The following is a 27967-nucleotide window of genomic DNA, read 5'->3' as shown; positions in this document are numbered from 1 at the left end:
CGTGCTCTTAAAATGTGGCTTCCAGTTTGTATTTATTTAGGGACAGCTGGTTTAAAAATTTAAGTGAAAGCTGCAAAGAATTGGGTAGATCTGTTTGCTAGTTTCATGTCCTGGCTAAAATAAGCAATTTAAGGAAAGCTAGAAATTCTGCCAATAATGCTTTCTGGCCCCTGTTTAAGTTTGCTTCCCACAAGGGCATCAGATGCTTGGTTGCTCCTGGTTTAAATGAAAGAATTTTAGAATAGGAAGAGACTTGAAGATCCTTTCATACAACCCAGTGTTCAGTGCTGGATTTTTGTGACTGTAGAGGTGATCCAGCTTCTCTTAAAAACTTCCATTGAAAAGACAATCTTAAACCCTGTGACCTTTCTTCATGACAATAAAGGGCTTTAAAAAGATAGACAGGGCTTTTTTTTTTAATTGAAAATATTAAACACAAGAATAAGACTAATAATACAAACTAAAATGGAGCGAAAAAGAAAAAGGAAAAATAAAACGAAAGGTGCAAAAAAAAAGAGTAGCAGAAAAATAGAAAAGAAAGGAAAAAGATAGAACGAAGTGGCTTCTGATCTTCTTTACAGCAGTTATAAGTACAATTATAAATTGACCTCTCTCTCTAAAGTTACATCATGATTCTCTTCTTTCTATTACCTATCCTATCTAATCATCAAAACCATAAATTGTTCATTTTTTTTCTTTTTTATGCAAAAAGTCCATAAGGGGTTTCCAGTCACCAATAAATGTTCATGTTGTCTTTTCTGTAATCAAGTCAGTTTGGCCATTTCAAAGAGTTCTGTCATCTTCGCCAACCGTTCCTCTGTCATAGGCTTTGCCAAAAAAGATAAAGACAGGACTGCTGGTGACTTCATAGATACATCTGTGTCATTTTCTTGGCAGCAGTATTTATTGTCTCCATTTCTACCCCGTTGCCGTCTAGAGACCCTTGGTGTCTTACATAATAGAAATGATTTACCGTTCTGTCCTTTGGAGGTAGTGTTCGGGTTTCCCAGTCTAGCCTACTACACAGGAATTGCTACTGGTTTCTTACGCAACTCCTAGCTAAGTTTCATCCTGCTTAGTTTTTCAAACTCAGCCAAGGTGAGTAGATCCGGTTGGACCTGAACCAACGAGAGGCTGGCTGTTTGGGCCAGGAGATTAGGTGAGCTCTGCTGTGATGGCTTTTTAAAGATTGGGATGTATTGATTACCTCAGTGTCGGTGGCTGTTTTTTTTAATTGTTGTATACCACCAAGAGTCACTGCTGTGAGATGGGTAGCCATATAAGTTATTTAAATAAAATAAATACATCCATAAATGGTGTCCTGTAGATGAAGTTCCCTCGAATTGAGCTTCAGTTGACTTCATGGACACATCTGTGTGACTTCATGAACACATCCGTGTGGTTTTCTGGGCAACAGTATGGAAGCGCTTTGTCCATGTCTTTTTCTGGGGTTGATTTTCAACGTCCTGTCTAGTCTACAACCTTAGGATTTCCTAGGTATGTCCCATCCAAGTACAAACCAAGCTGGACTTGCTTTAGGTTTACGCAGAGAGAGACAGGATGGAGAAATGGTTAGAACACCGGACTAGAATCAGGAGACTAAAGTTCACACAATCATGTGTGGCTTTGGGTTGATCATTGTCTCTCTCCTCCATGGGGAAGATGCCCACCAAAAATAATTGGGGGAACATTGTCCTAACCTTCTTGGAAAAACAATGGGATAAAAATATAATTAGTAGAATCATCTGTATATATTGTACTCATCACATAATTCTTTTTCGAGATAAGCAAAGCATAGAAATTGTAAGGCATGGAAATTAAAGGCATGCAATAAGAAAAGAAAAGGAAATATAAGTATTAGTGTCATCTGCTGTATTTCTTCATATCTGTCCATCCTTACAAACCATCCTTGCTTCCTGCACATCCCTACACTGCTTCATTCTTTGCCTTTTGTTTTTTAAATTTCTTTCTCTTTTTGAAGATCTCATTAGTTCTTAATCTACTCCTTTCTCTTCCTCCAAATAAATAAGTGCGATACAGTATGTGCCCAGTCATTCCTCTCTTTATAATCAAACCATCTCAACTCACATTCGTTGAGTGCCCATTCTTGACCATTTCATAAATACCCTATTTTCACTTGCATTCCACTTACTTTTATGTTTCTCCTAAGTTACCCCATTCTCACTTGCAGATAACAAACTGGGCAGAAGCATGCTCTTATAGCCATTTTTGCTTCTTTCTACAAACATTTATTCCATATCACATACTATTGACCACCCTTCTATCGGTATGTGTATGTCTTAGAATTTTGCATTAGAAAACATTCTACCAAGAAATCTTTTTTCTTTTTTTGCTCTTTTGAAAAAGTTGCAGTTGGCCACTCCATTTTTCCTATCAAACACAGCTGCCTTGGTCTTTAATATATTAATTTCTAGATCCATTCTCCTTGTTGCATCATATAATCTATCTAACGTTCGTTGCAAATCATCTGGGTTCTTAGCCAACAATATGCCATCATCTGCATATTTGACTTCACCAGCCAACATACCTCTAACCACTCTTTACATATTTATCTATCAATAAATTAAGCAGTCAAGGGAAAATATTATATTCTTGGCTTAACTCCCAGCTCAGTGCTGAACCACTTCCTAAACATTCCATTGATTTCCATTCATGCTTTACTTCCATCATGTCCTATTCTTACTGCATTCAGCAACTGAAGCTCAACTCTATATTCACACAAAACATTTCAATTCCATTCAAGCCTATTCACCATATCACATACTATTTGTAAATCAACAAAGGATAAACTTTCATATCTATACCTTCATAGCATCTTGTGTGTATGTGTGTGTCAGAAAACTGTATGTACTTCCAAGTTCTAGATAATCCTCATTTAACGATTGCCTCATTTAGTGACCATTCACAGTTACGACAGTGATGAAAAAGTAACTTTACAACCAATCCTCACATTTACGACCTTCACAGGTCTGTAAAGCAAAGGTAAGATGAAGTATGATCATAAGCACAGTCACATTTTAACTTAGTGACTGCTTTGCTTAACGACTGAGTTGCCAATCCCAATTGTGGTCACTGAATGAGGACTGCCTGTAGTGGGATATAAGCGTCAGTACTTTGGCTTGCAAGATAGACTCCAGATTAGTGATTTTAGCTTGCGTAAAGTAGCGTGAGCGTGCACTGCATAAAAATGGGCTTTTCTTACCTGTGACTTACTGGCCAAATGTTCCACATTTGATTGATGCTACACTTCCCATTAGCAGGGATATGATCAAATCTGGTAACTTTTCTCTATATTGCCAAAATGCCTACAATCTTAAAACACATCTAATGGGCAAATTCCATTGAACATAAATGTGCACAGAATGGTAATTCATCGCTGTGTCAGCAAACAAATAGGTGAACGTTCAGGATTTAATGGTTTCCATTTTACTGCAAGCCGTTTTGCAGATCCTTTTTTTAGGGCAAAAAACTGGAACAGACAAACATATACACGGTTATTTTTGCAAAAAATGCCCTCCATAGATGATTGGAAAAGGAACTTGGTTTTGTGTGCTGCTGAAATCTCTCCCCTATAAGCTGGTTTTAGTAGATCTCTGCTTTTTATTTTAATCCAGTGTTTCTCAACCTTGGCCGCTTGAAGATGGGTGGACTTCAACTCCCAGAATTCCCCAGCCAGTCCACCCATCTTCAAGCGGCCAAGGTTGAGAAACACTGTTTTAATGTAAGAGGTGTCTGTGATGCTGAAAACAGATAAACAACTTTTTCCTAGTAATATCTGTCTTTAAAACACTTCCTCCAACTCAGTGACCTCCACATACATTAAACGACAGCTCTCAGAATTCCAGCTAGTTGGTCATGAAAGCAATAGACGTCCTTTATTATTGCTGCCCAGAAGATCATCATTTATAGTAGAGTGCCACTAAACATGGAGAGTCCACATAGCCTTTTTCTTAGGCCTCCCTTCTTTGTGGGCGCCTGCGTGCAAAGAGAAGACAACAAAGCCGAACACACAGAGCCTGAAACCCAGTTAAGGAAAGAGAATGACTCTGCAACGTTTAGTACCCAGACTAGTGTGATGATGGCTTACTGTGAAGGTCTCCTTCACACAACAGGCTGCGCCCACTGCTGGATTCCTACCACAGGCAGAGCCAGATTGCCCATCCTCATTTGAGCCTAAGCTAGCATCTTGTGTGAACCTAGCCAGAGAGTGAATGACCCACTTGGCTTGGCTGGATTAGGGAGCAACCACCTTCTCTGCCCATTTTCCGCCAGATGTTGCAGCGAGCACTGAGCTCCCTTGACTTGAGAATTGCATTCACACAACAAGAGAGTAGATGCTGCCCAGAGTTGCATCTGAAGCCTTTGGCACCTTGTAGCACATCAGCTCTTCTAAATGGGGAAACTTCTTCTCGGTGGAATGGTGACAGAGCCCAAAATCAATGATATTGCTAGCAGGTGCCAGAACAGAAACAGAAAAGGTGGTAGTGCTGCCAGGGAGGTCATGCAGATGCTAAGATCTGGAGCTTGGCTCAGCCTAGTAAGGTAGCCTTCCTGAGCTGGGGTAGCCTCCAGATATGCTAGAATGACGGCGTTCAGGATTGCCAGCCAATCCGAAATTATGCCAATGTGGCATTTGGGGAATTAGAGGAGGCTGGAAGACAGCTGTGAGCAGTCAGAGAGGAGGGTATGAAGCCTTGCAGTTGGGAGGCAGTGTGAAGCTTTGAGATGGGTCACGTCTCGGACACACAGGCACAGGTGTCCGGACCCTACTCTGGTGTCCTTGCCCTGCCCAGCCAAGCAGGCCTGATGCAACTTATCTGTTGCCCTCCTCCTCTCTAACTTCCCCAAACTTGCAACTTGGGTGCAACCTTTGCACGCAGGATCCTTTTTGTGGACTCAGCAGGTGGCAGAACCTGGCTGATCTTTCCTGGGCTAGAACCTAAGCCGGATTGGGCCTGGATAGTACTTGGATGGAGGACAACCAGGAAATACAAGGGATGTAGTCTAGACACCCTATAGGAAGCAGTAGAAAGCCACTTCCATAACGCTGCCCGGAAAACTACACGGATTGGCCCCTATAATTTCCCTGAGTCAAGCTTGACTTGGAGACTTCAAGTTTTTATCTTAATGGTGGGGACTTTGCTCGTAACTCAGATTCCTACATGTGTAAAGCAACAGCACTGGCCATTCGCCCGATGTGGTGATGTGCGCCAACCATTTTTGGCCTTGGGAGTTGAATCCTCTGGATTTTCCTTGAGGTTTTGACTGGCAGCTTGTTTTTATAGGAGAGCCGAGAATCTTTTCCTCCTTCTCCATCCTCTGCTTCAAGTGTCCTATTTTTATTTTCCTGAAATCTATATTCTGCTTCCCGACTGTGATGGTTCTCTCCTTCCTCCTGGAGGAACAAATGCTAGTTGGGAAGAACCCAGAGAGCAGCACGATGAAACGGAGGCTAATCTCAACAGATTCCTCTGTGGGTTTGAGATGTTTGTCCCCAGCTTTAAGGAAGGTGCATTTTTCATAGGAAGAAACTGGTGTTTCAGGCTCTTGTTCCCAGTCTTTTCCTGCTCCTTTGAATCCGGGCTTCCATCGTTCGTTGCTTACAGAGTAACACTCTGCGTGTGCTCTATTTCTCACGCCTGAGCTTCCTCTGGAGCCAAGTGCTTACGGGGTTTGGGGTCATCAGAACAGTTGTGTTTCCTGTGTTGTCTTCTGCGCTCCCTTTTTTGCTGAAAACAGATTGCAAAGTGGGCAAACCAAAATCTCTGGTGGAATCATGTATTATCTTGCCACATGCCTCTGTGTACTCCTTCCTCCCTCCCTTCTCCCATCCTCCTTCCTTCCTCCCTCCCTCCCTCTTCTTTTCCTTCCTTCCTCCCTCCCTCCCTCCCTCCCTCCCTCCCTCCTTCCTTCCTTCCTTCCTTCCTTCCTTCCTTCCTTCCGTCCTCCCTCCCTCCCTCCCTCCCTCCCTCCCTCCTTCCTTCCTTCCTTCCTTCCTTCCTTCCTTCCTTCCTTCCTCTACCCTCTTCCTTCCTTCCCTCCCACCCTCCTTCCCAGTCCTTTCTCTACCCTTCCCTCCCTCCCTCCCTCCCTCCCTCCCTCCCTCCCTTCCTTCCTTCCTTCCTTCCTTCCTTCCTTCCTTCCTTCCTTCCTTCCTTCCTTCCCTACCAGTCTCTGCCTGCCTGGTGGATCCCCACAGCGATCTGCCTAGCTCCAGCCTTTCTTTTTCATTCATTCTTTCTGCCCTCCGCAGCTCTACATCTAAATGCCTAAAAGGAGCTCTGGTGGACAGATCAGGCTTAGTTTAAGGAAGGGAGGGAGCTGTAGTTTGCAACAGTCCAAGGACGAATTATAGCCATTTCGGGTGACTCTAAAAAGAGCTTCTGAGTTTTTGTTTTGGCCTGGTGCAATGGGATATATTAAGTAACACGCTCCTTGGGACTTGGTCGTGTTCCTTTTCAGAGAGCGGCAGGGGAAGAGGAAAAGGGAGACAAAAAGGAGACTGTAATACCTGGAGGTTGGTGATGCTCAAATTCTGATGTAACCGCTAAATGCTGGCACTGCTTGATGGAATTTCCTGCAATGCCTCAGTTTTCCTCATCTGTGAAATGGGACCCAAGGCATGCATGCAATGATTTAGTACTAATTCACACTGGCAGTGGGATTGTTCTACTTAGAATGAACCAAGATGGATTGTAGCTAGCTCTGTATTTTTTCACCTTTTTGAAGTGAGGTTTTTTTTTTTTCAATTCCTCAAAAAAAGTGCTCTGTTAACTTTACAAACTGGCATTGAACTGGAGACATTTTTGAGCAAAAAGTGGCAGAAATTTGTACTGAATTAGAGTTGCTTTGCTTGGGCCAAAGAGTCTTCTTCTATCCATTCCTCCCCATCCATCACTGGGGCACATGGTGGGGCTCTTGTACGATAAAGGAAAACTGCTCCCCCCAACTAAGAACAGGGATAGACGACATTTGAAGGGCCAAAGCGCCACTCAAAGTTTTGCAACGCTGCAGCTTTTTTAACGATGGGAGTTTCAGTTGCACAATCTTGGGCTAAATTTTGCCACCGGGGAAGGGTTGAGGGGTGGGTATAATGTGATGCATCTCACAGAGGATCCTTGCAGTGCGTCCTCCTCCCAATTTAAAAGAAAAACTTCAAAATGCAGGGCGGGCATGACAAATCTAGGTAAAATGACACTTTTGGGGGGAACGTGTTTGTCAGAAAGAGATACTCTTTCTCCTCCCACCCTCCTCAAATGGATTGACTTTTGCATGCAAAAACCAGCCCAAAATTAGGTAGGATCCACCCGCTTGCGTGGCTTTTAAAGAGGGCTTTAGAGAGTTTCATAGAGAGTTTACTGTGGTTCCTCATAAAGTTAAATGGAACTTGCAGTGACAGAGGCAGTCTACCACTAAGAACCAGCAGCTTGTAGGCAGGTGCTACTGGGGTGATATCTCTGTTTCCAAGGATGTCTAGTTAGCTACTGTGGGAAGTGGAAAGCTGATTTATAAGACCGGTAGGTCTGAAGGAGCAACATTCTAAATAATAATAATAATAATAATAATAATAATAATAATAATAATAATAATAATTTTTAATAACAGAGGTCCTTACATGCCTGTTTTCTGCACTGCACTTTGAAACAGCTTCTATTGTACCGGTAGCTACTGGGGAGATCTGAAGGGTATCCAGGACCCAACGCAGCATTCTTGAAATCCTAATTTTCTCTCTCCGGTACGTGACTGGCAGTTGCAAGAAGAATTTTCCCATTCCAAGAGCTCTGATTGCAGGGAGTCAAATATGACAGCTTCTCTTTATGGCTCCAGGCAAATATTTTATGCCCTGCAAAGACACCAACAGGAGTGGAGGTAGTGGGGGGTAAATAGAAAAACCACAACCCACAGTGATTTCAATGGTACATATTTATTTCAACACCAGTAGTTGTGCCAGTTTATTGCAAAACGATCAAGTCAGTGCAAAAAAAAAAAAGGTGGGGGGGAAATATTTTTTCCTTTCCTGCAGAAATCCAGACGATCTTCTTATAACTGCAGTGAGAGGGTGGTACGAAAAAATGTCAAGAGTAAAGAAATAAATAAAGTATCTCCCGAGCTCCCTCTGATTTGTCCATATTTGCATTATGTGCATCTTGGGGGTGGATCGAGGACAAGGGAGAAGCTGTCTTTTAATTCTGGCTGACACATCGTAGAGCGATGCCGAGGCAGTGGCTAATGTGGGACTCAAAAACCTTGGCCATCTGCTTTTGACCTTGCAGGCTTCTGGAGAAGGTCACCGAGGCTTCCAGCAGGATGGGGAAGTGGAACAGGGTTTTCTGCAAATGCACTTCTGGAGGGGGGGGCTGAAAAGGAAATCAGGTTTTTGCATTCCTCCCATAATGTAGGGGGGCTCCAGACTTGTAGGGAGGGCATTCCAAGTCTTCCCTTCCTTGGGTACACTTGCTGTCTTGGACTTCATAAAAAGGAAGGATCTGGGTTTCAAGGACCTTGGAGGAGGAGGAGAACGAACAGGAGATGACCACGCTCAGCCAGTTCATACTTGTCTTTGTACAGTCTGCTGAGCTTGATGGTTTTAATCTGAGTTAGGTGTGGGGGAGGGCTTAGCGTGTGAATCCAGCCCAGTTGGTTAGTTTGGGGTTCAGTATGTTGTGAGGACCCCAAAAATAGGTCAGTTCAGAAACCAAGTTAAGAGTGTTGTAGATTGTCTTTCTAGCTGGAGGTTTCAGGGAAGCATCATAGCTCAACAGCATAGAACCTGTTTTGATGCTCAGGGGCACCTAGGTTGACCTCTGCATCTCTAGTTACAAAGATTAGATCGCAGCTTGGGAGAGAACTGTTATAACCCACCGTAATGGACAAAATTGGGCTAGATGAATGTAAGTTGATGGAATTCAGGACAGATTCTTCTATTTCCCTTGGTTGGTACGAGAACACCTACTTTGCATGCAGAAAATCATGTTTGATACTCAGACGCTTCACTTAAGGGAGGAATGGGCAACTTAAAACCCCCAGAATTCAGCAGGAAAATTGCAATTTTCAGCACTGCAAATGTTCGATGGTGTTTTTTTAAAAAATTTTTGTTGAAGCCTTCGCAAACTGTAGAATAATGTGCTATCATGCTGAATCAATGACGGGTCATTCTGAACAACATGAAATTAGTTTCCGGTGCTCTTAAAATGAGGTTAATACAACAGAGAACACTTAATAAGGGCTATTCACAATGATCTTCCTGTTGGAGATATAATTCAGGAATTGGAACTTTAGCTCAATATTTTGTCATATGACGGAGCCACCCTCCACAGAATTGCGAATATGACTCCGGATCAGTTGCCCAGATCTAAAGATGAGTATATTCTTCTTGACTACATCCGCAGCATTTAGAGTTTATCAAGATATCAAGAATTATTGACTCAGGGGACATGGAGTTTGGCCAAAAATATTATACAACACAGGAAGAGGAATCCATACCTGATGTGCAGTGATGGGTTGCTGAAGTATGTTGCCTTGAGGAAGAAGACTGTTGAGCAATATGGGTTTTGGAGTTCTTCTGTTTATTATTGGATTATCAGACTCTTCCCCCCCTTTCTATTATTCAAATGATTATGGTCACCCACGCCTTAGTCATGTCCGGACTGGACTACTGCAATGCGCTCTACATGGGGCTGCCCTTGAAGACCATCCAGAAGCTTCACTTGGTCCAGAATGCAGCAGCGCATGTAGTTATGGGTGCAGCGTGTTATGCCCACTTAACACCACTACTCTGCAAGCTGTACTAGCTTCCAGTAGAGTTCTGGGTGTGATTGAAGGTGCTGGTTATCACTTTTAACACCCTACATGGCCTAGGACCAGATTACTTGAGAGGCCACCTTCTCCCAAGAACATCTGCTTGCTCCATTTGTTCCCACACAGAGGGCACGCTCCAGATGCCTTCTTTTAAATCTTGTCATCTTATGGGGCCTAGGAAGCGTGCTGTTTCTGCAGTTGCCCCTGTTCTCTGGAACCATCTCTCTCCCCAGTATACGACGGGCCCCAACTCAGCTCGCCTTTAGAAAAGCTATTAAGACTCGGCTCTTCCCCAGGCATTAGGGACCAGTTGAGTGAGGGTCTCCTTTTCGTTTTTTTGTTACGTTGCTTGGTATGTTGGGTTTTATTACTGTTGATGATGTATGATCTGGTGGGAGTTTTTTAATTTATTAATTTATTTAGTGCTATACGCCACCCAGAGTCACACTGTTAGAGTTGGGTGCCTATTAATCTTATTAATAAATAAATAAATGCATAATATTAAGTTTGATGTTAGTAATATTAATGGCAACAAAAGCACCATTCTGTATAACCCCTAAAAGAGAAAAGTTACACTTCTGGAAGGCAACCCTCCCCCCCCCGCCTTTTTTTCCTTGTTTCTTTACTTAAAGGGAAGGGAAAAAAGTCAATGTGCAGTTCTAGAGAGAAAAACTAGCCAACTAGTTCTCCTAACAGAGACTGGAAGAGAAAACCTGCTAGTTCTTTTTGGGCAAAATGTAGACATGGTCTCCTTTCAGACAATACCAGTGTGGAGTAGGACTGGGGAAACTCAGGTTCAAGTTGCCTTCAGCCCAGCCTTCCTCACAGAGTTGTTTTGGGGGAAAATTGGAGGAGGACGCACTGTGTATGCTGCATTTGCTCTGGAGGAAAGGATGTAACCCAAACACGTTTAATATAGTTAGTGAGTTGACCTATTTTCTGGATTCGCCCAAGACCAAAACAGAAACTAACATTCTTGGTTCACACAACGTACCCTACATCCTCTTGAAAAAAAGGCAAACTTAAGGTAAACACAGACCAAGTTTAGTATGTTGTATGAGTGCATCCACTCATTAATGTGTTAAAGGTGTGGTGGGCAAATATAACCACAGTCTACCTTTGACCCAGGGTTTGCTCCAGTGTTCTCACATGTCTTGATCCCCATGTTCTTCCTTTCATTCCAGGTTCTACTGGGACTTCACCATGTTGCTCTTCATGGTGGGCAACCTGATCATCATTCCTGTCGGCATAACCTTCTTCAAAGACGAGACCACAGCTCCCTGGATCGTCTTCAACGTGGTGTCTGACACCTTCTTCCTCATGGACCTGGTTATGAATTTCCGGACGGGCATCGTCATCGAGGACAATACGGAGATCATCCTGGATCCCGAGCGGATCAAGAAGAAGTACTTGAAGACGTGGTTTGTGGTGGACTTTGTCTCCTCTATTCCTGTGGATTATATCTTCCTCATTGTGGAGAAAGGCATCGATTCCGAGGTCTACAAGACCGCTCGCGCCTTGCGCATCGTCCGCTTCACCAAGATCTTGAGTCTCCTGCGGCTGCTGCGTCTCTCTCGTCTTATTCGCTACATTCACCAGTGGGAGGAGGTAAGAGCCATGCCTGAAGCTATGGGAGATCCTCCAAGCCCAGAATTGTCACAAGACCCACAAGGAGAACCTATTTTCCTTTTGCTCTTTTGGGGCATTTAAAAAAGAGAGAAGCGTCCTTGTTTTTTTGAGCTGAGGGGCCTGTTTGGAATTTGGGGAGGATGCAGTGGGCATACCTACAAAATGGCCACCATGGTAGGTGTGGCCATTCACCAAGCACAGATTGACTAGAACACTGTTTCTCAACCTCAGCAACTTTAAGATGTTTGGACTTCAACTCCCAGAATTCCCCAGCCAGCTTGGCTGGCTGGGGAATTCTGGGAGTTGAAGTCCAAACATCTTAAAGTTGCTGAGGTTGAGAAACACTGGACTAGAAAGATCCTCCTCTTCCACTCAGGGGACATTTGGGGACCCCAAAGCACTGCTGAAAATAAACTCAGCGAGAGAACCTGGGTTTTGATTTTCAGCAGCTCAGCTTTGCTGTTTCTTTATTTTTATTCAAAACATTTGGGAGTGGGGGGTTAAAAAAGGGCTGGCTTTAATGGAGAATCAGGTGAACACATTCATGCCAACCCCACTATGCTGCTAGCCCTGTTGGAAAGGAGGTATTTAAAAACAATCCCATTTCAAGAAAGTGTATGTTTAACTCGGTGAAAAAAAGATGCAAGGGAAACACAGCTTTCGTAAGAAATCAGGAGTCGGGTCACACCTTTTCAAGCTAACAAATGTTATTAAGAGGCCTAAGCTTTTGAAAGCTGCAGCTGCCTTTTAATAACATGTGTGAGTCTGAAGAGGTGCTAACCGATTCCTCGTAATTTTTTTTACTACCATTGATTAACGTAGCTCTCCTCCTCCAATCTGTATGCTTTTGTCAAAAGATGCTTCGAAAGAGCTGAATCTTTAAAGGATGCAATGGACGGCCAGGTAGAAGATGGAGCAGACCATGATGCCTGGATGCTCTGAAAGGCAGGCTAGGGGGAAAAAAGATAGCAAAGGAGTGGGTTTGGACCACACATCAGAGAAATACCCCAAACTTCTGACGGTGAGGCAGCTGCTTTCAAAAGATGACTCTCCTTTGCCAAAGGGATTTTAATGAGAGAAGAGGCATTCCTCTCACTCAGAGGTGCTGTAGTGGAATTATGCATTGCACCTCCTTCATTGGAGAGGAAGGTGGGTACAGTTCAAGATCCCTCTTAGCTCTCAGATTTTAAAGAGATTTCTCCCTTCTTGGCACTGCTGGCTTGTCCACCAGAGAGAGCTACAAGTAAATAATAAATTCCAAAAGAGGCATGGATCAGATTCCTGGAGCTGCCATCATGCCAGCTAGCTAAGTAGAACGATGCCTGAGTTTGGAAGCTAGGCAGGGTTGGACTGGGCGTGTGCTTGGATGGGAGACCATGAGGAAATCCCAGGCTAGACTGGGCAGTATAAATCAACCAAGCATCCTGCAAGAAGTCAGCAGCCAACTGAACAGCTCACCATTTTCCTATTGTTGCTAAGAATGGTGTATCCAGGTAGTTTCCAGAGCCTGAGCTTGACTTGAAGACTTGTCTACCTTTAAATAGAACCAAGGAAGGGAGCATTAAGCGAGAGGAGGCTTTGCAAAAGCAGCAAGTTGGAGTTGCGCGGGCCTGCAAGCTTCTGTCCTCCTGGTCCTGGTTAGGGGGGGTGCTGTGGAACTTCCCACACTGGCTGGGTTCACACAACACAAAAGCTGGATTTCAGTGGGGCTGGGTCCCTTGTAGCTCAGTGTCCTGTGATAACTCAGCCACTATCATGCCGTGTGTTGTGGACTGCCATGTTAAGCCATAACTAGGGTTTATTTCCTTGAGCCAGCTTTAGGATTCAGCCTACTGTATGATGCACACAAGGACTTAGGGCAGGGTTTCTCAGCCTTAGCAACTCTAAGATGTGTGGACTTCAAATCCCAGAATTTCTGGGAGATGAAGTCCACACATCTTAGAGTTGTACACACACACACATCTTAGAGAAGTACACACACACACACACACACGGAAATATATATACACATGTTCATGCATGTGTGAAATATAGAGACACTGGCACAAAATACGTGATATACATATTTCACACAGACACGCACACATATATAGTATATATATACATATATGTGTGTGTGTGTGTGTGTGTGTGTGTAATATTATATTTTCCTTCCTACATTTTTCCTGCAGGCTGAGTGACTTTGGGCTGGTCCCTCTCTCAGCCCAACCCACCTCACAGGGTTATGGTTGTGGGGAAAATAGGAGGAGGGAGAATGATGTATTATTGGGTGGTATAAAATAAAGGTGGGATATAATAATAAGTAAAAGCATATAATAATGATATTATTAATGTATATTAATTATATACATAATTATACATTCTATACATATTAATTATACATTAATTTTATATCTATATCCATATCTCACATGCATATATATATTTCGTGTTTATATATATTACACCTGCATACACACCCACGCATATATGTGATATTATCTGCATGTTATTTATTTAATTATTTACTTGGCTCGATTTTATTTATTTATTTATTTATTTATTTTTGGCCTGCTGAAATTGAGAGACTCTTGGCAGGTCATGGTTATATCAACAAAATGTTGATGGTACAGGTACAGTTACATAATAATAAACCATACACTGCCCCCCCTGCTCCCAAATAAGCCACAATGAGATCCTAAAGCCATATCTAAGTATAAATGATTGTGACCTTAGTCAAATTAAAACTGGTTAGGAAGCCTTTTCTCCCCAAGTCCTGCTGTGCTGCCTCGTCATGGAGGTTAGGGGTGTTCCTGGGAGGGATGAGTGAAGAATGCCGGGGGGTTGTGCCCAGGGTATATATTCCCAGCAGGGTCATCCCAGCTGCCCAGCAAAAGCAAGCAGGCACCTCTATTAGGCAGCAGCAATAGAGGAAGATGCCAGAGACAGAGGATCACCTTAGTTGCAATGGCAAAGGCTCAATTTGAAACCACACATTTCAAAGCATTCCTGTATTTTACCAAGAAAACCATGTGGACGGACAATTCTAACATTAGGGACATATGATGTGAAGATCCAGCTCTCCGGGGAAGGCTCTGATGCTGGGAAAGGTGGAAGGAAAGAGAAGAAGAGGACAACCATCAGCAGGGCAGCAGTTACAGCAAGACCTAAAGGGCCAAGTTGGGATGGATCATCCTGGAGAAGGTCTATCGACATGGCCTCCAAGAATCACCATCAACTTGATGGCACATAGTCAGTAGGAATACCTCGCTCTGTTGAGAAGTCTATATTGATTGGGAAGGTGGAAGGAAAGAGAGGAAGAGGAAGACCAGCAGCAAGGGGGATGGATTCAGTTACAGTGGCGGTGAATGCACCACTGGAAGATCTGAAGCACCAGGTTGGGACAGATCATCCTGGAGAGTCTGTCCACATGATTGCTAAGAGTCAGCAACAACTTGATGGCACATAATGAATGAGGATGCCTTTCTCTTACTGCATCTCCTGGCCTAGGGTGGAGCCATTTTTTTTCTGATCAAGGGCCACATCTTCTCCTGGGAGCTGGTGAGGTTGGCTAGTGGTTTGTTGGGGAGGGGATCAGAATTATTTTCTCCTTTCCCTCTCTCTCAGTCTCTTTCTACTTTGACAGCATCTCCTTTTTCCCTTCCCAAAGCAGTTGCTGAGTAGGGAACAAAAAAACTATTACCATAGATTGGACCTGTTTGCAGAGAAGTTAAAATCAAGCCACTCCCTGCACGTGACCAAAAGCTGTGGTTCGCCAACCCTGTTATGGGAAGAAGGAATTAAAATTTCAGAGCTCTTTATCCCCAGTTGCAGAGATGGCTGTTGCCTTTGCTGCTTTCAGTAGCAAATTAAAGAAATCCAGGGTGGTAGGAAAGTGGGACTTCTTGTAAACTTCTGGGTGGCTACTGTTGAAGCAGAATAAGGGTTGGGTGGGCCTTTTCTCTGACCCAGGTTTCATTCTCAACTACATTAAGGTTTATTTCTGCTGGAGTTGGGTACAGCTGTTGCTCTGTCTTGGTGTACATACATCAGGGTTGAAGGCCAACTTTGACATCTCCAGGTACAAAGAGGTTCAGGGATGATTGTGCTGTTTGCTCACCTCTCCTGCCTTCAAGCAAGATGTTCGAGAAAGGCCAGTCACCTTCTCTCGTGTTTGAAAGAGAACTTGGCAGAGATGGGCCCACCAGTGTGTGTCTAGCTTTGCATCTGTAGGTGGCACCAGCTTTGTTGCAAGGGGAGTGGGAATCATCTCACATTACCATGGGTGTGTTGAGAAGCCTTCTGCAATGCCAAGGGTCACAGAAGCCACAGAGCGATCTTCCATTCTCTCATGAAGCTGTTTCTCTCCCTGCCTTTCTCAACCTTCCTCCCATTGCAGTTCCTCTCGCTCTGTCCCTCAGGTGTGTTACTTCTGCCTAAAGTTACCTGGATGTTGCTGCCGTTGGAAGCTGAGATCCTGAGTGCGCTTCAAGTGCAGCCTTAGACTTTTCTGTAGAAAATTGAATGGTTGTGTGAACCACTGTTGTGAGCCATGTTATGCCACAATATGGTGGTTGATTTCTTTGGGTGCTTCGTGTGATGTGAATGCTGCAGACAGCCCTCTGATGTAGGGTTACTGGCTCAATTTTGGAAAGGCTAGGAATATGGAGAGCTGGACCGGATGGTTTCACAAACATCCCACGGTGAGTCACCATTGGTGCTTGCTGAAGATAAGCCAGCCGTATTGCTTACCTTTCAAGATTAGTTACGAGATCTTAAGAACCTTAGTTCTTGGGCTTTAAGTCTATCCCTCCTTCCTGCTTGTGTGCACATGTGCGTACATTTTATCACCTAAATTCCACTTGTGGAATCCCAAATTGCAGATATGGAACAGTGGCGAGATGATTTCCCCGGGACAGTGTAGGCTGTTTTTTTCCAGTTCTCCCAGGATACTTAGAGCTTGTCCTTCCATCCATCAATATGATTAGATGGTCGGAATTGAATTAATGAGGGATAAAGTGCTTGGGGTAGATAAGAGGGAAATTAAGTGAGGGGAAATATGGATTTGAGTAAGTGATTCATAATTGACACTTCAGGACCAGGGATGGAGATGTGCGTTGGCCTTGTGATCAAAGAGATAGACTTTCTTTTTTTCTGCTTGTTTTTTCCCTTCTTTTATTTTCTTTCTTTTCCTTCCTTTTTCCCCCTCCCCTCTCCTCCCCTCCCCTCCCTCCTTTCCTTCCTTCCTAGTCCTTCCTCCCTCCCTCCCTCCCTCCTCTCCTCTTTCTTTTCCTTCTTCTCCTCTTCATCCTTCCTTCCTTCCTTCCCAAAATGCACATCTTGCACTTCAGCTTCGTGAAAGCTCATCTTAAAAAACTGGGGGTCTGTTCCGTTCCATCCCATTTTCCATCCAAACTTTGAAAGCCGAGCACTCATGAAGCAGATTTCAAAAACCTTGCGAACACTGTTACGATTAAACTTGTCAGCTGGCCCCGATTTCAACCATTTAATTATCAATGCACAAATTATAGCTCAAATTAATGGTTAAAATAAAACTAAGCTCAACAGTTTGCTTTTCATTTAAAATTAATTTTAATTAAAAGGAAACAGGAAAGAAGGGGGGGGGGAAGCAAGTATTGGTTTAACAGGGAGCAAAGAGAAGCAAGAGGGTAGACTTTGGGAGTGGGTTCCAAAGATGGGGAGCTAAGACTGAAAATATCTCCTTTCTTGTACCAGCTGATCTCTGTCAAGCGGTAACCCATTTCCTTTGCCCGCAGTCCCCCTGACTCTCAACAGATTTTATTATTTATTTATTTGAGTTACATAGCTGCCATCTCACACTAGTGACTCTGGGTGACTTACAATAAAGTAGAGAAAAACAAATCAAATACATCATATAAAATAAAAACCCATAGCAGCAGTTGCATTTTTCCTGAAACTCCTGTTTTTTCAAGGGTTCTGTACAGTAATTGTAGAGGCTGCTCCGTGCAGAAGTCAGAAAAGCCCCCCCCCCCGGGGGACTGCCTCTGTGGTCACCAGATTTCCAAGGGATGTGGTCATTTTTCTGCAAGGTGCAATGACCTTCTCTTAGCAAAAAGCTGGCGTAGTTCTGTGTTCTGCATTTCTGCGCTGAAAGGGCTTGGTGGCTGCTGAGCCTAAAACGAAAAACACTTGCAATGCTGGTAGATTGGAAGAAAAATGGAGAAGGGTCAGGAGGCTTTAAGTACAGCTGTGGCGAGATTGCGGTGCGGGGCAGAGGGACTTCCTGCATGTACCCAGCCATGTATATTCATATATATCTGAGTATCCATGGCTTGCAATCCACTGATCGGTATCATAAAGGTCCTTCTGGGTTCAAAAACCTGTGATATTGATCTTGATGGAAAGGCGGCTCTGAAGAGCTAGGCAGGTACGTGTGAATCTAAGTCAGGGATTGGCACTGTGGCACCTCTGGAATGTTAATAACAGGAGTACAAAACAGCTGCCAGGGGAGATTTGCTTATGCATAAAAAGGCTGCTGAAAGGTAGGATTGTCAAAATCCGTCCAGCCACCAGATGGCAGTTGAGAGAGACAGAGAGTCCCAACACTGCTGTCATCTAGTGGTAGACTTGAGTTTTGCAGCCCTGGTAAGTCTGGGAACGTTGGTGCCTTGAACTGTTTTGCCTACTTCTGGCTAGGTGATCTTCAGTATCCTTGTGCAAGATCCGGGGCGCCTGAGGAAGCAATGCCAAACTCCGCCAGAAAGAAAGAACAACCAAATCCCCACAAAGAGCAATAAAAATAACCCAATTGCTCAGCAACAGCTGCACATTTATTTCTTCTTTTCAATCCCTAAAGGACCCATTCAGTCAAAGCAAACATCCCCACACTTGCTGCTGACTTGTAAAGATGATAAACTATAGGAAGTTCATGTGTCTAGAGTCAATATACGGCGACAATATACGTAAATCTGCAGGGAATCTTTTTCTTCTCCCAGAAAAGGGAAGAAAATGCAAACCAAAAAGAGAGTGCGAAAGGAGGAAAGGAAATGTTTATTTTCATTGTCTTTTTTACTGTCGGAGAGCTTTGTACTTTAGAATCCTACGTTTGAGATCAATCCTTGACATTTTTACTGTGAACGCATATGCCTTATCCATCCACCGCGTCAATAAGTGAGAAGCTTAGACGGAGCTTTCTCCATTTGTCACCCTGCATGAATTTAACTGCTAGGTAGAAAGATAATAAAACGCACCGTTCAATGGTTATCCCCAGCCTTTAGCAGAGTTTTCGACCGTTGGCAGCAGAGTTTAATTGGCCGCAAATCTTGCCTCTGTGAATTGGCTTTTTATAAAAGATATATCTTCTGGCCCTTGATTTTCTCTACTTGTTATGCTTTCTTCTCTGAGAAATGATCCTGCGGTTGGGGTCCCTTTTTCCTCCAGCCGTATATGCAGCTCCTGGTGATTCTTAGGAGCCAGAAAGGGCAAGGATCCACAATGCTCTTTCTCCTTTTCCCAAAAGGGATGGGTTGTAAACCGAAATTTCCCAGTCTGTTACTCTTGTTGACCTTTCCTTAACTTGGCAGCTCCCATATCTGTGGGACGTCAATTCCTAGAATTCCCATCTAGGGGAATCCCACTTTGGCCTACAGAGTTGAAGTTCAACAATTTGGAAGACGCCAAGTTGGGGGAAATGGCTGTAAACCCTGGGCTGCCCCAGGCATTGAGCAGAGTGTTCCCTGCACATTGTGGTGCTTTCCAAAATACATTTCTGAAGAATTCCTCCTTCACAAGTTTGCAAGGGACATAGTTAAACTGTGGAATAGACTTCCAGAACCTCGGTCCTTCCGTTGGATCCGTTAGAGCACAATTGGGCAAATCGGGAGAGGATAAAATGATTGTGTTATTTATTGACCTCAGTATGAAGATGGTCTAGCTCTCAGCACAAGGGGCTGAGGACCATAGCTGGGTGTCCTTTGGTTTTCCTGGATTCTTGTAGTTTCTTAGGATGGGAAAATCCATGTTGAATTGGAGGAGATTTCGATCGGGTCCTTCAGATCTTCTCTCCAGACCTTTTGTGATCTGTAAGAAGAGGGTGGGTGAAGATGTGAAATTTGGACAGTTGCGTGCTTGCTGTATTCAGCAAAGGGAAATGGTCATAAAAACTGTGGAGTTGGAAGGGACCCCCAGGAACATCTAATCCAACTCTCTGCTGTGTGCAAGAAAACCAATTAAACCGCCCTTCAGATGCATCTGTCTAGAGTTTTACAAACCTTCAGAGATGGAGAACCTACTTTTTCTTCTTTTTTAACCTCACTAAGGCAGAGATCTTTCTCATACTTCCCAAACCATTGTTCAGGACCAATTAGTATGGTATAATGGCTAGTGCAGTGTATCTCAACCTTGACAACTTGACAGCTGGCTGAGGAATTCTGGGAGTTGAAGTCCACGCATCTTACAAGTTGCCAAGGTTGAGAAACACTGGGATTGTGCATTGAACTAGGCATGGGGGTGATAGGAAACCATATTCAAGGACTTGTTCACCTGTGAAGTTCATTTTGAGTCCATTACGTCCTTAACTTATTCTACCCATACTGTGAACAATCCTGGCTATCAGATGAGGTCATTGGAAGAACAGTGGAATAATCTTTTTTTTTTTAATGGAGAGATCTAAGAAACAGATTCCAGCTGTCCAAATCACGGTGGTGGCCATGTCAGTCCTGCTGAAACACCGAATGGGTCTAGACATACATCCCTCTGAGCTCTTTTGGAATTCACCTGAGGAAAGCATGGTGGTGCATGGAAATGTGTTCTTGCTTTGTCTTAGTCCGGAAATGCTTGTGAATTTCGTACCATCTCCGGGAGTGCGCACAAGCACCAGCTGTCCCTTCTCTCTGACACAACCTGCCTGCCCTTTTGTGCCTCCATCGTAATTATCCGCTTGGACTGATTGCTGAGCAATGAACGTGTCCTCATCAGAAGACCCTCGTTTTGAAACGCTCCTCTCCCCTCCGTTCATCATGCATGGATCGCTGCGGTTTGTGGACGTGCTTTGCATTTCTCTGCACAGCTTTAAGAGGCGGAAGAGGATTTTTCCTCCGAATCACTGAGGTGACCAGTTCAAATTTGGTTGCAGCTTCTGCTTAGGGAGGTAAACAAGCTCTATTCCAGTGGGGACTGGTGAGCCAACCTGCAGATGGATTGTGACTCCCAGACCATTTGTTTTTTTTTTTAATTAGCTCCAGAGCGTACAACATTATGCCACTAAATTATAGAAGCATGATTTCGACTTCCGTTGTTGCGGGAAACAAGGACAGTAAGCTGAGCCTTGGAGGTTTGATGGGTTTCTTGCTTTGACAATGCCTCGACCCCTTACTGGTGTTTCCCAGCAGGAAAAAGCAAAATAAAGCTATCATGTCATTTCTGCTTTGGGGGCGTTTTACAGGATTTCCAGGTGCTCATTGGAAGCACCAGAAGAGGCTTCCGCGCACGTGCAGAGGTACCAGAGGAGGCCACAGAAGGAATGCAGAATGCATCATCCTTGCGCTTCGGTGTGGCAAGTCATTTTGGCTTTGAGGTGCCCGGTGTCTTAACGCGTTGCATGAATAAATCAGGACATTGCATCAAGCCATAATCCGGTTTATTTTGGATACAAATATTACGTCTGCAGCAACAGTGCTTTGCTAACCCAGCAAGCGATAGCCCCTGGCCGCTTGTAGCTAATTAAAACTTGGGTGAGAAACCACCAGGAAATGGAGAGGATAAAATATAAATGCATTTATAACTGCTTTAAAGAATATCAGAAGCCACTCCTTTATCTTCCCTTCCCTTCCCTTCCCTTCCCTTCCCTTCCCTTCCCTTCCCTTCCCTTCCCTTCCCTTCCCTTCCCTTCCCTTCCCTTCCCTTCCCTTCCCTTCCCCGCCTGCCTGCCTGCCTGCCTTCCTTCCTTCCTTCCTTCCTTCCTTCCTTCCTTCCTTCCTTCCTTCCTTCCTTCCTTCCTTCCTTCCTTCCTTCCTTCCTTCCTTCCTTCCTTCCTTCCTTTTCTTATTTACTTATCAGTTTCTTTTACTTGTCTTTACTTTTACTTTTTCTTTAAATTTGTATTGTTTTTATTCGGTAAAAAAGCTTATTTAATAAACATTAATAATAATAAAAAAAGAAACCCCCAGGAAATGTCAGTGGTCTCATCTAGACTGCTGGTGCCCAAGAAACTTCATGAAGTCACCAAGAGCGAGGCTTGGCTCAGAGGAGAATTGGCTTTTCTTTAACCCGAGTTTGGGGTTAACAACAACACAAAGGAAGAAGTGTTTGAAAATCCCACCCTCTCCTTTCTGTTAAAACCGCCTCATTCCTGCCTTCCATGCTGCGGCCCTTGCAATTTAAATAGAGAAATAAGGAGGCTTCCTAGCATCCTAGAAGTTTTTCTCCATCCCATTCTTGGGCCATAATAATAATTTATAATAATCATGTGGAGTCCTTGGTACTCTCTGAGCTTGGTGGTTTGCTTGCAGACGTTTCATTACCCAACTAGGTAACATCATCAGTGCTAGTGAGTGTGCACAGAAATTATAATAATAATTTATTAAACTTGTATGCCATCCACCTCTCAGCAAATCTGGCTGGCTCGCGACAATCAATCAAAGGAATTACAATAAAATCAATAAAAAATACAGACAAAAGATGGAAAGCACAATGAAGGGAGGGGTCTCTCTCTCCCCGGCCAAAGACGGGGGAATAATGACCAGAATGCCACCATTCTCGTGTGGGCAGAATCCCAGATTCCGTCCTTGGTGTTCTTATTTAACAGGATCGGTGGAGAGTCCGCTGTGGAAGGATGCAGTTGAGAGGCCTGAATGTAAGATGTTTTGGAATTGCCCCCAGGATCATGGGCAACCAAGGGAGTTGGATTAAAGAAAGTTAAGACTGAAGTAATGATCTAAGTCCTGCCTTGTGGTTCCATCACTCCTGGTGGAATTCTGCCTAAAGACAACCCATTGATAAGTCCATAATGCTTGTTGTGGCAACCAGATATTTTGAGGGACAGAAGGTTGGCCAATATTATTGGATCTTCTTGATATTCCTTCCCCATCTCCTTACAAGGATTGGGGATGGGGATGTGACAGGACTGCTCCAGTGGGGTTCAGTGGGGAAGGTGCTGGACCAGAAGTGGGGAGACCCAGGTTCTAGTCCCCACCCCTGGAGCCACAGAAGCTCATTGGCTGACATTGGACCAGTCCCCCCCCCCAGCCCAAGAGCCAGTCAGGTGCACAGGGGAAGGGACTGGACTAGGAGTGGGGAGACCCACGTTCTAGTCCTTCCCCAGCCACAGAAGCTCATTGGCTAACTTTGGGCCAATCCCTCCCTCTCAGCCCAAGAGCCAATCAGATGCAGTGGGGAAGGGACTGGACTAGGAGTGGGGAGAACCCAGAAGCTCCTTAAGGGTCTTTGGTGCAATACCTTTCCCTCAGGCCGACCTATCTCTCAGAGTTGTTGTGGGGGGGAATTGGAGGCGAGAAAGCTATTTATGGTGCCTTGAGGTCCTGGAGGAAAGCTGGGAGTTCCTTTAAAAAATACATACATGAAGAAGTTTTGTTCCCTCAATACATCTTAGTTAAAGAAGCAGTTGCCTACGCACGCGGGCAGATCTTGGTGTCAGCTTGGCTTGTTTTTTTAATGACTGAGCATGTCATGCAAACTGAATCTGTTTGCTTGGTTGACGAGCCAGGCATTTTGGGGACTCGTAAACCAGGGGGACCGGGGAGATTTTGCAACGGCTCCCTTATTAATTTTATCCCCTCCTGTGTGGTGTGTTTTTATAGTTTTCATTTGTAATTCTTTTTATGTATTTATTCTTCTGAATTGCTGTACGCTGCCCAGAGTCGCTTTGTGTGAGACGGGCAGCTATATAAGTACGATAAATAAATAGATGAAATAAATACATTTTGCAAACCCTGATGACGGATTTCTTCAGCAAGCTGACTGCATGGTGTTGACAGGTTTGTATCTATTCCCGTTTTGCCGTAGGACATCAAAGCATAAGAGGAAATCAAAGCCACGTGAATCGTTTCCAAGCCCAGGAAGATGGGAGTCCACATACCTGGGGCTGGTTGTGATCTCTCTGAAAGACGAGGTCTGCGGTTTGACCCAGCCTCAGGCGGTGGATGCATTAAACCCTCCCTTTGTTTTAATTGCTGTTTTAACTGAGTGAGCGCCCTGGGTTCATTTACCATGATGAATTGCTTTCCTGTTTACTTTACCTGCTTTTGTAAACTGGGGTGAGCTGAATATTGTGGCTTGGATCTCAAACTCTATTGACTGTAATTTAGTGGGATCAAATAGGAGCTCCATTAATCAAGACGAACTGCCCAGTTGATTCAAGTCCCCCAGCCTGGCACTGTCCAATTTATGGCACAGACTCACACTCATCTACCATCGTGGATGCTCGTGGGGCGACTTGAGGACAGTGTCCCTCCCTCCCTCCCTCCCAACCCAACCTACCCCACAAGACCGTTGTTCCAGGAAAACTGCTATATACCCTGCCTTATGCTCTTAGAAAAAAGGGTAGACATTTAACAAATGGGTAAAGAAATCACAGTCCAAAACTTGTGGATTTTGCCAGGTGGGGGAAGGCTGAACCTCAGCTCAGCTCCTTGCAGAAGAGGTTGTCTGCTGTGACTCTGTATGATGTAGTGTTCTGACTCGCTATTTTCCATTTGGCCTACTGGTTTTCTGTGATTGGATCAGTCGGTCTCTCTTAGGGAGATGCACAGGAGAATGATCGACCCAGTGCTAGGAAAAGCTGTTGGTTGCTTCTCTGAATGAGTCATTGCAGTCTTCTCCAATCAGATGTCCTCAGAACAGATGTTGGAATCCTTCCATCATCTTTAGGTGACCCACCACTCACAAGGCTGCTTCTCTGAAGAGTCCCTGGGCTTCTCTTGTTCCAGTTAATAGTCCCACCTAAACTAATAGATCAATACTGACTCCATCCTTGTTTTCCTGACTCCGAATAGCAACCCCTTGAATAGCATTCAGCTACCAGACTGCCTGGCAGTGTCTCACATTCCCGAGAATGGGAACTCTTTGCAACTTAACCTGTTTCTCCACCTTTTCCCCCGGCAGATTTTCCACATGACATACGACCTGGCTAGTGCAGTGATGCGAATCATCAACCTCATTGGCATGATGCTACTTCTGTGTCACTGGGACGGCTGCCTTCAGTTCCTCGTTCCGATGCTGCAGGATTTCCCTAGTGATTGCTGGGTCTCCATCAACGGCATGGTGGTGAGTCAGAAGGAAACAGGCGAAGGGGTCTCGGTCGCTGCAAGGACCACCCTGAGGACTAGAAACATGCTTGCTAGTCTCTCTATTCTTCTGCCTTTATTTCTTTAGCTCTGCCACCTTTAGTGGCCACATCTTCTGCCCTTGTTTTGTAAAAATCCTGAAATGTTTTGTAAAAATCCTCGTCTCAGAACCTCGCTCTTCAATCATGCTTCGAAGCATTTGCGGCAACGCCATGCTTAGAAAATTCTGGAGCCAGCCTCCTGTTTGCAAAGCTCATATTTTATTGGCAGGTTAGAGAGAGTTCAGAGGAAGTGACCAAGATAATATAAGGTCTCAAGAGCCTGCCTTACTAGGAGAGCTGAAGGACCTGGGAAGTTCAGTCTGAAGAGAAGAAGACAGAGGGGAGACATGATAGCAATTTTCAAGTCCATAAAGGGAAGCTACAGGGAAGGTGTTCGGAAACTCTTTTCCATGGTCGCCGCAACTGTGAGCAGAAATAATGGGAATAGATTGCAGTTATCTAGGTTTCATTTAAATAGAAGGAAAATCTTCATGATTGGAAGATCTGTACAAGAATGGAAACAGTGCCTACAGAGATGGTGGGTTCTAGAGGATCCTTGGGATCCCCTTCAATTCTGCAGTTCTGTGATGCAAGGAATTATAGCATAATATAAATAACAAAACAGAAAATCCTCAAAGGGATTTTAAAACGATCTGCCTCCCCGTTTTCAGGTCTAAAAGCGCTGCTAAAAATGTTGAGAAGGTGGGGAGGCTGAATACTTTTGTCTGTATGGATTTTTTTCTCTATTTGCTTTTGGGGCAGGGTGGGTGGGCAGGACTGTCCTAAATTCAGGATCCTCTGAATTTAAGTACCATCTTAGCTATCGTAGGCATTCCACTACCGAAGAGAAACAGAACTTCTCCATGCACAATTATAAGCACCCAATTCCAGCATCTTTGCTTTGCAGGTAGGAAAATAATAGTGAAGGATAGTCTCTAGTTACTCATCTTTATTTCCTGATTTTACTAGGTTTAGCTTCAGAGTTTCAAACTTGTAGCCTAGGAGCCCTTTGAGGTCCTCCAGGTCATTTCCTGGAGCCCACAATGTCTCAGCTGGCTCAGGTCTGTCCCACAAAAGCTTATGCCTTTTAATAAAATGTGTTAATTGGAAAAGGTGCTACCAAATTCCTTCTGAGTAATGGAGTTTGCAGAATCTCTTCCGCAGAGCAAACTGCCTTGCTCTTCTCCAAAGGCTCTCCACTAAGGTCAGCAGCGACCTCAAACGTGACAGCGGAGCCCTCACATTGAAATGATGGAAAAGTTCTGTTTCTCAGCCAAGGTGGTGGTTTTTTTAAAAATTTAATCCATGTTTGTTTTTTGTTTTGCAAATTGATACAGCCGCCCATCATGCTGGGTGGTTAACGGAGCATAAAGCAAATTCATACATATAAAAGCAGTAAAAAACCAACAATGGAAAGTGCCAGGTAAAAATAATCAACAAACGATGCAAAATTAGATCCACAGGCCAATCTCTCCTAGCATCCTGGCTTTGAACCCCAAAGGAAAAGCCAGGTTTTGAAGGCCTTCCAAAAGACCAATAGGTCCAAACCTCAGGAGGGAGGCGGCTTCATTGGCCAGGTGCCACAGCAGAGAAGGCACACTTCCTGGGTCCAACTAGATGACATTGTTAAACAGAGGGGACCCAGAGCTTGGCCACCCTGCTGGATCTGGTAGGTTGGGTGGAAACCATTAGAGACAGGTGGCCCTGCAAGTAATCAGGCCCTGTGCCTTGCAGGGCTGGATAGACAACATGCAGCACCTTGAATTGCACCTGGAAGCCAGTGCAGCTCACAAAGCAGTGGTGATACGTAGGTGTACGGCTTCTCGTCTAGGGAGGACAGACAGAAAGAACTTTGCTGATGATTGTAGAGAGTGGGAGAAGAACGTGGAAGGGAACAGCCCCTAAAATATTCTAAGTCCAGCCTGGAAGCAGAATGGGAGTTAGCAAAATGGTGCAGGATTAGTGTAACTTGAGAGTAAGCTTCCAGTCTTCCTGTTGTCCTCTGGCTTAACCATAGTTTCTGAGGACTATCAAGGAGGTCCATCATGTAAAAGCTAGGTAACTGTGATGGAATGGAATTATGAAGGCCAAGCTCAGGGAGATAAACATTTTCTTAGCTTGCCAGGACCGCGTGGGAGGAACAAGAGGATGAGACTGGCACCTCCCTGAGGAATTCACACTGTTGTGGCTGGAGGACTTTGGGAACTGGGGTTTCAGTCTGGGAAGATTCTTGCTAGAGGTTGTAGCTAATAAACATAGCTGGACTGAATTGGCATTGTCTCTTGGAGTTCCTTGGGCTAGGCCTGACAGTAACCCTTCCTAGATGTAAACAAGGGATGTCTTCCTAGGGCCAGGTCTGAGTTCTACTTTTTGAGATGTCCCCAAGTTCTCCAACAGTATGCCGTGCAGGGCTTCATGATGATAACCAGCACTTTGAATTGCACTTGGAAACCTACTGGAAGCCAGTCCAGCTTGTGTAGCTGTGGTGTTATGTGAGTGTACCATGGTGTGCCCAAAACTGCGCCCACCACATTCTGGACCATCTTCAGCTTATGAGTGGTCTTCAAGGAAAGCCCCATGAGGTGTGTATTGCAGCAGTCCAACCAGGAAGTGTTGAATCTCATAGTCTTCATTTTTAACTCGCTAGAGCCTTTGCATCAATGTAAGAAAAGGTCTAAGTGTTGTGGCAATGGGTTAATGAACCAGTCCTCATGTCATACTCCTGATGCATTGAGTTTGAGACTCCCGGTTTAGATTGGAAAGTTTGGTGTGCAGAGACCAGTCTCCCTAGTGTCCTGTCCAGAGCACCAAAACCCCCCACATTTTCTGCTGTTTATTGAGCTGGGTCCGGATCTGGGTGTTACATTTAAAAAAGACATTGCAACACTGGAATCTATCCAGGAGAAGGCACCCCCAGTGAAGATGCATGTGGACTTATCCCCAGATATTTGCCAAGTAGTAGTTGATTCAGTCATTCAGGAGAGTCTTTCTGCTGCCCGTGATGGATAGAGTGCCGTGGGCTGTGTTTCTTCGTGGTGGTTTTGTAGGGCTGGATCATTACAGTATACACTCTCTCTCTCTTTGTTTTAAATTATTTAGTTAGTCACAGTAAAAAGACAGGAACAACTTGGCCATTTTTCAGGGCGATCTTCTTATCCAAAGCATCTTCTTGCACTAATTGGTTTCCATTCAGGAGCAGGGACCACGTGCCACACC

General features: G+C 44.3%; 1 protein-coding gene across 1 annotated transcript in view; it reads left to right on the top strand.

The window, feature by feature from the left end:
• Positions 1-27967, top strand: part of HCN2 (hyperpolarization activated cyclic nucleotide gated potassium and sodium channel 2) — a 61068-nt gene that overhangs the window by 19528 nt on the left and 13573 nt on the right. Inside the window, exons 2-3 of the mRNA XM_088149894.1 lie at positions 11004-11427; positions 24529-24690. Coding sequence (XP_088006020.1) covers positions 11004-11427; positions 24529-24690 — 586 coding nt within the window. The remainder of the gene's footprint in view (positions 1-11003; positions 11428-24528; positions 24691-27967) is intronic.

This window comes from Python bivittatus, unplaced genomic scaffold, assembly GCF_059951505.1.
Source record: "Python bivittatus isolate LINGU-HERP-01145 unplaced genomic scaffold, Pbiv_v1 ctg000580_np1212, whole genome shotgun sequence".
In the NCBI taxonomy this organism is placed as follows: Eukaryota; Metazoa; Chordata; class Lepidosauria; order Squamata; family Pythonidae; genus Python; species Python bivittatus.
This window is presented reverse-complemented; position numbering and strand designations above follow the sequence as displayed.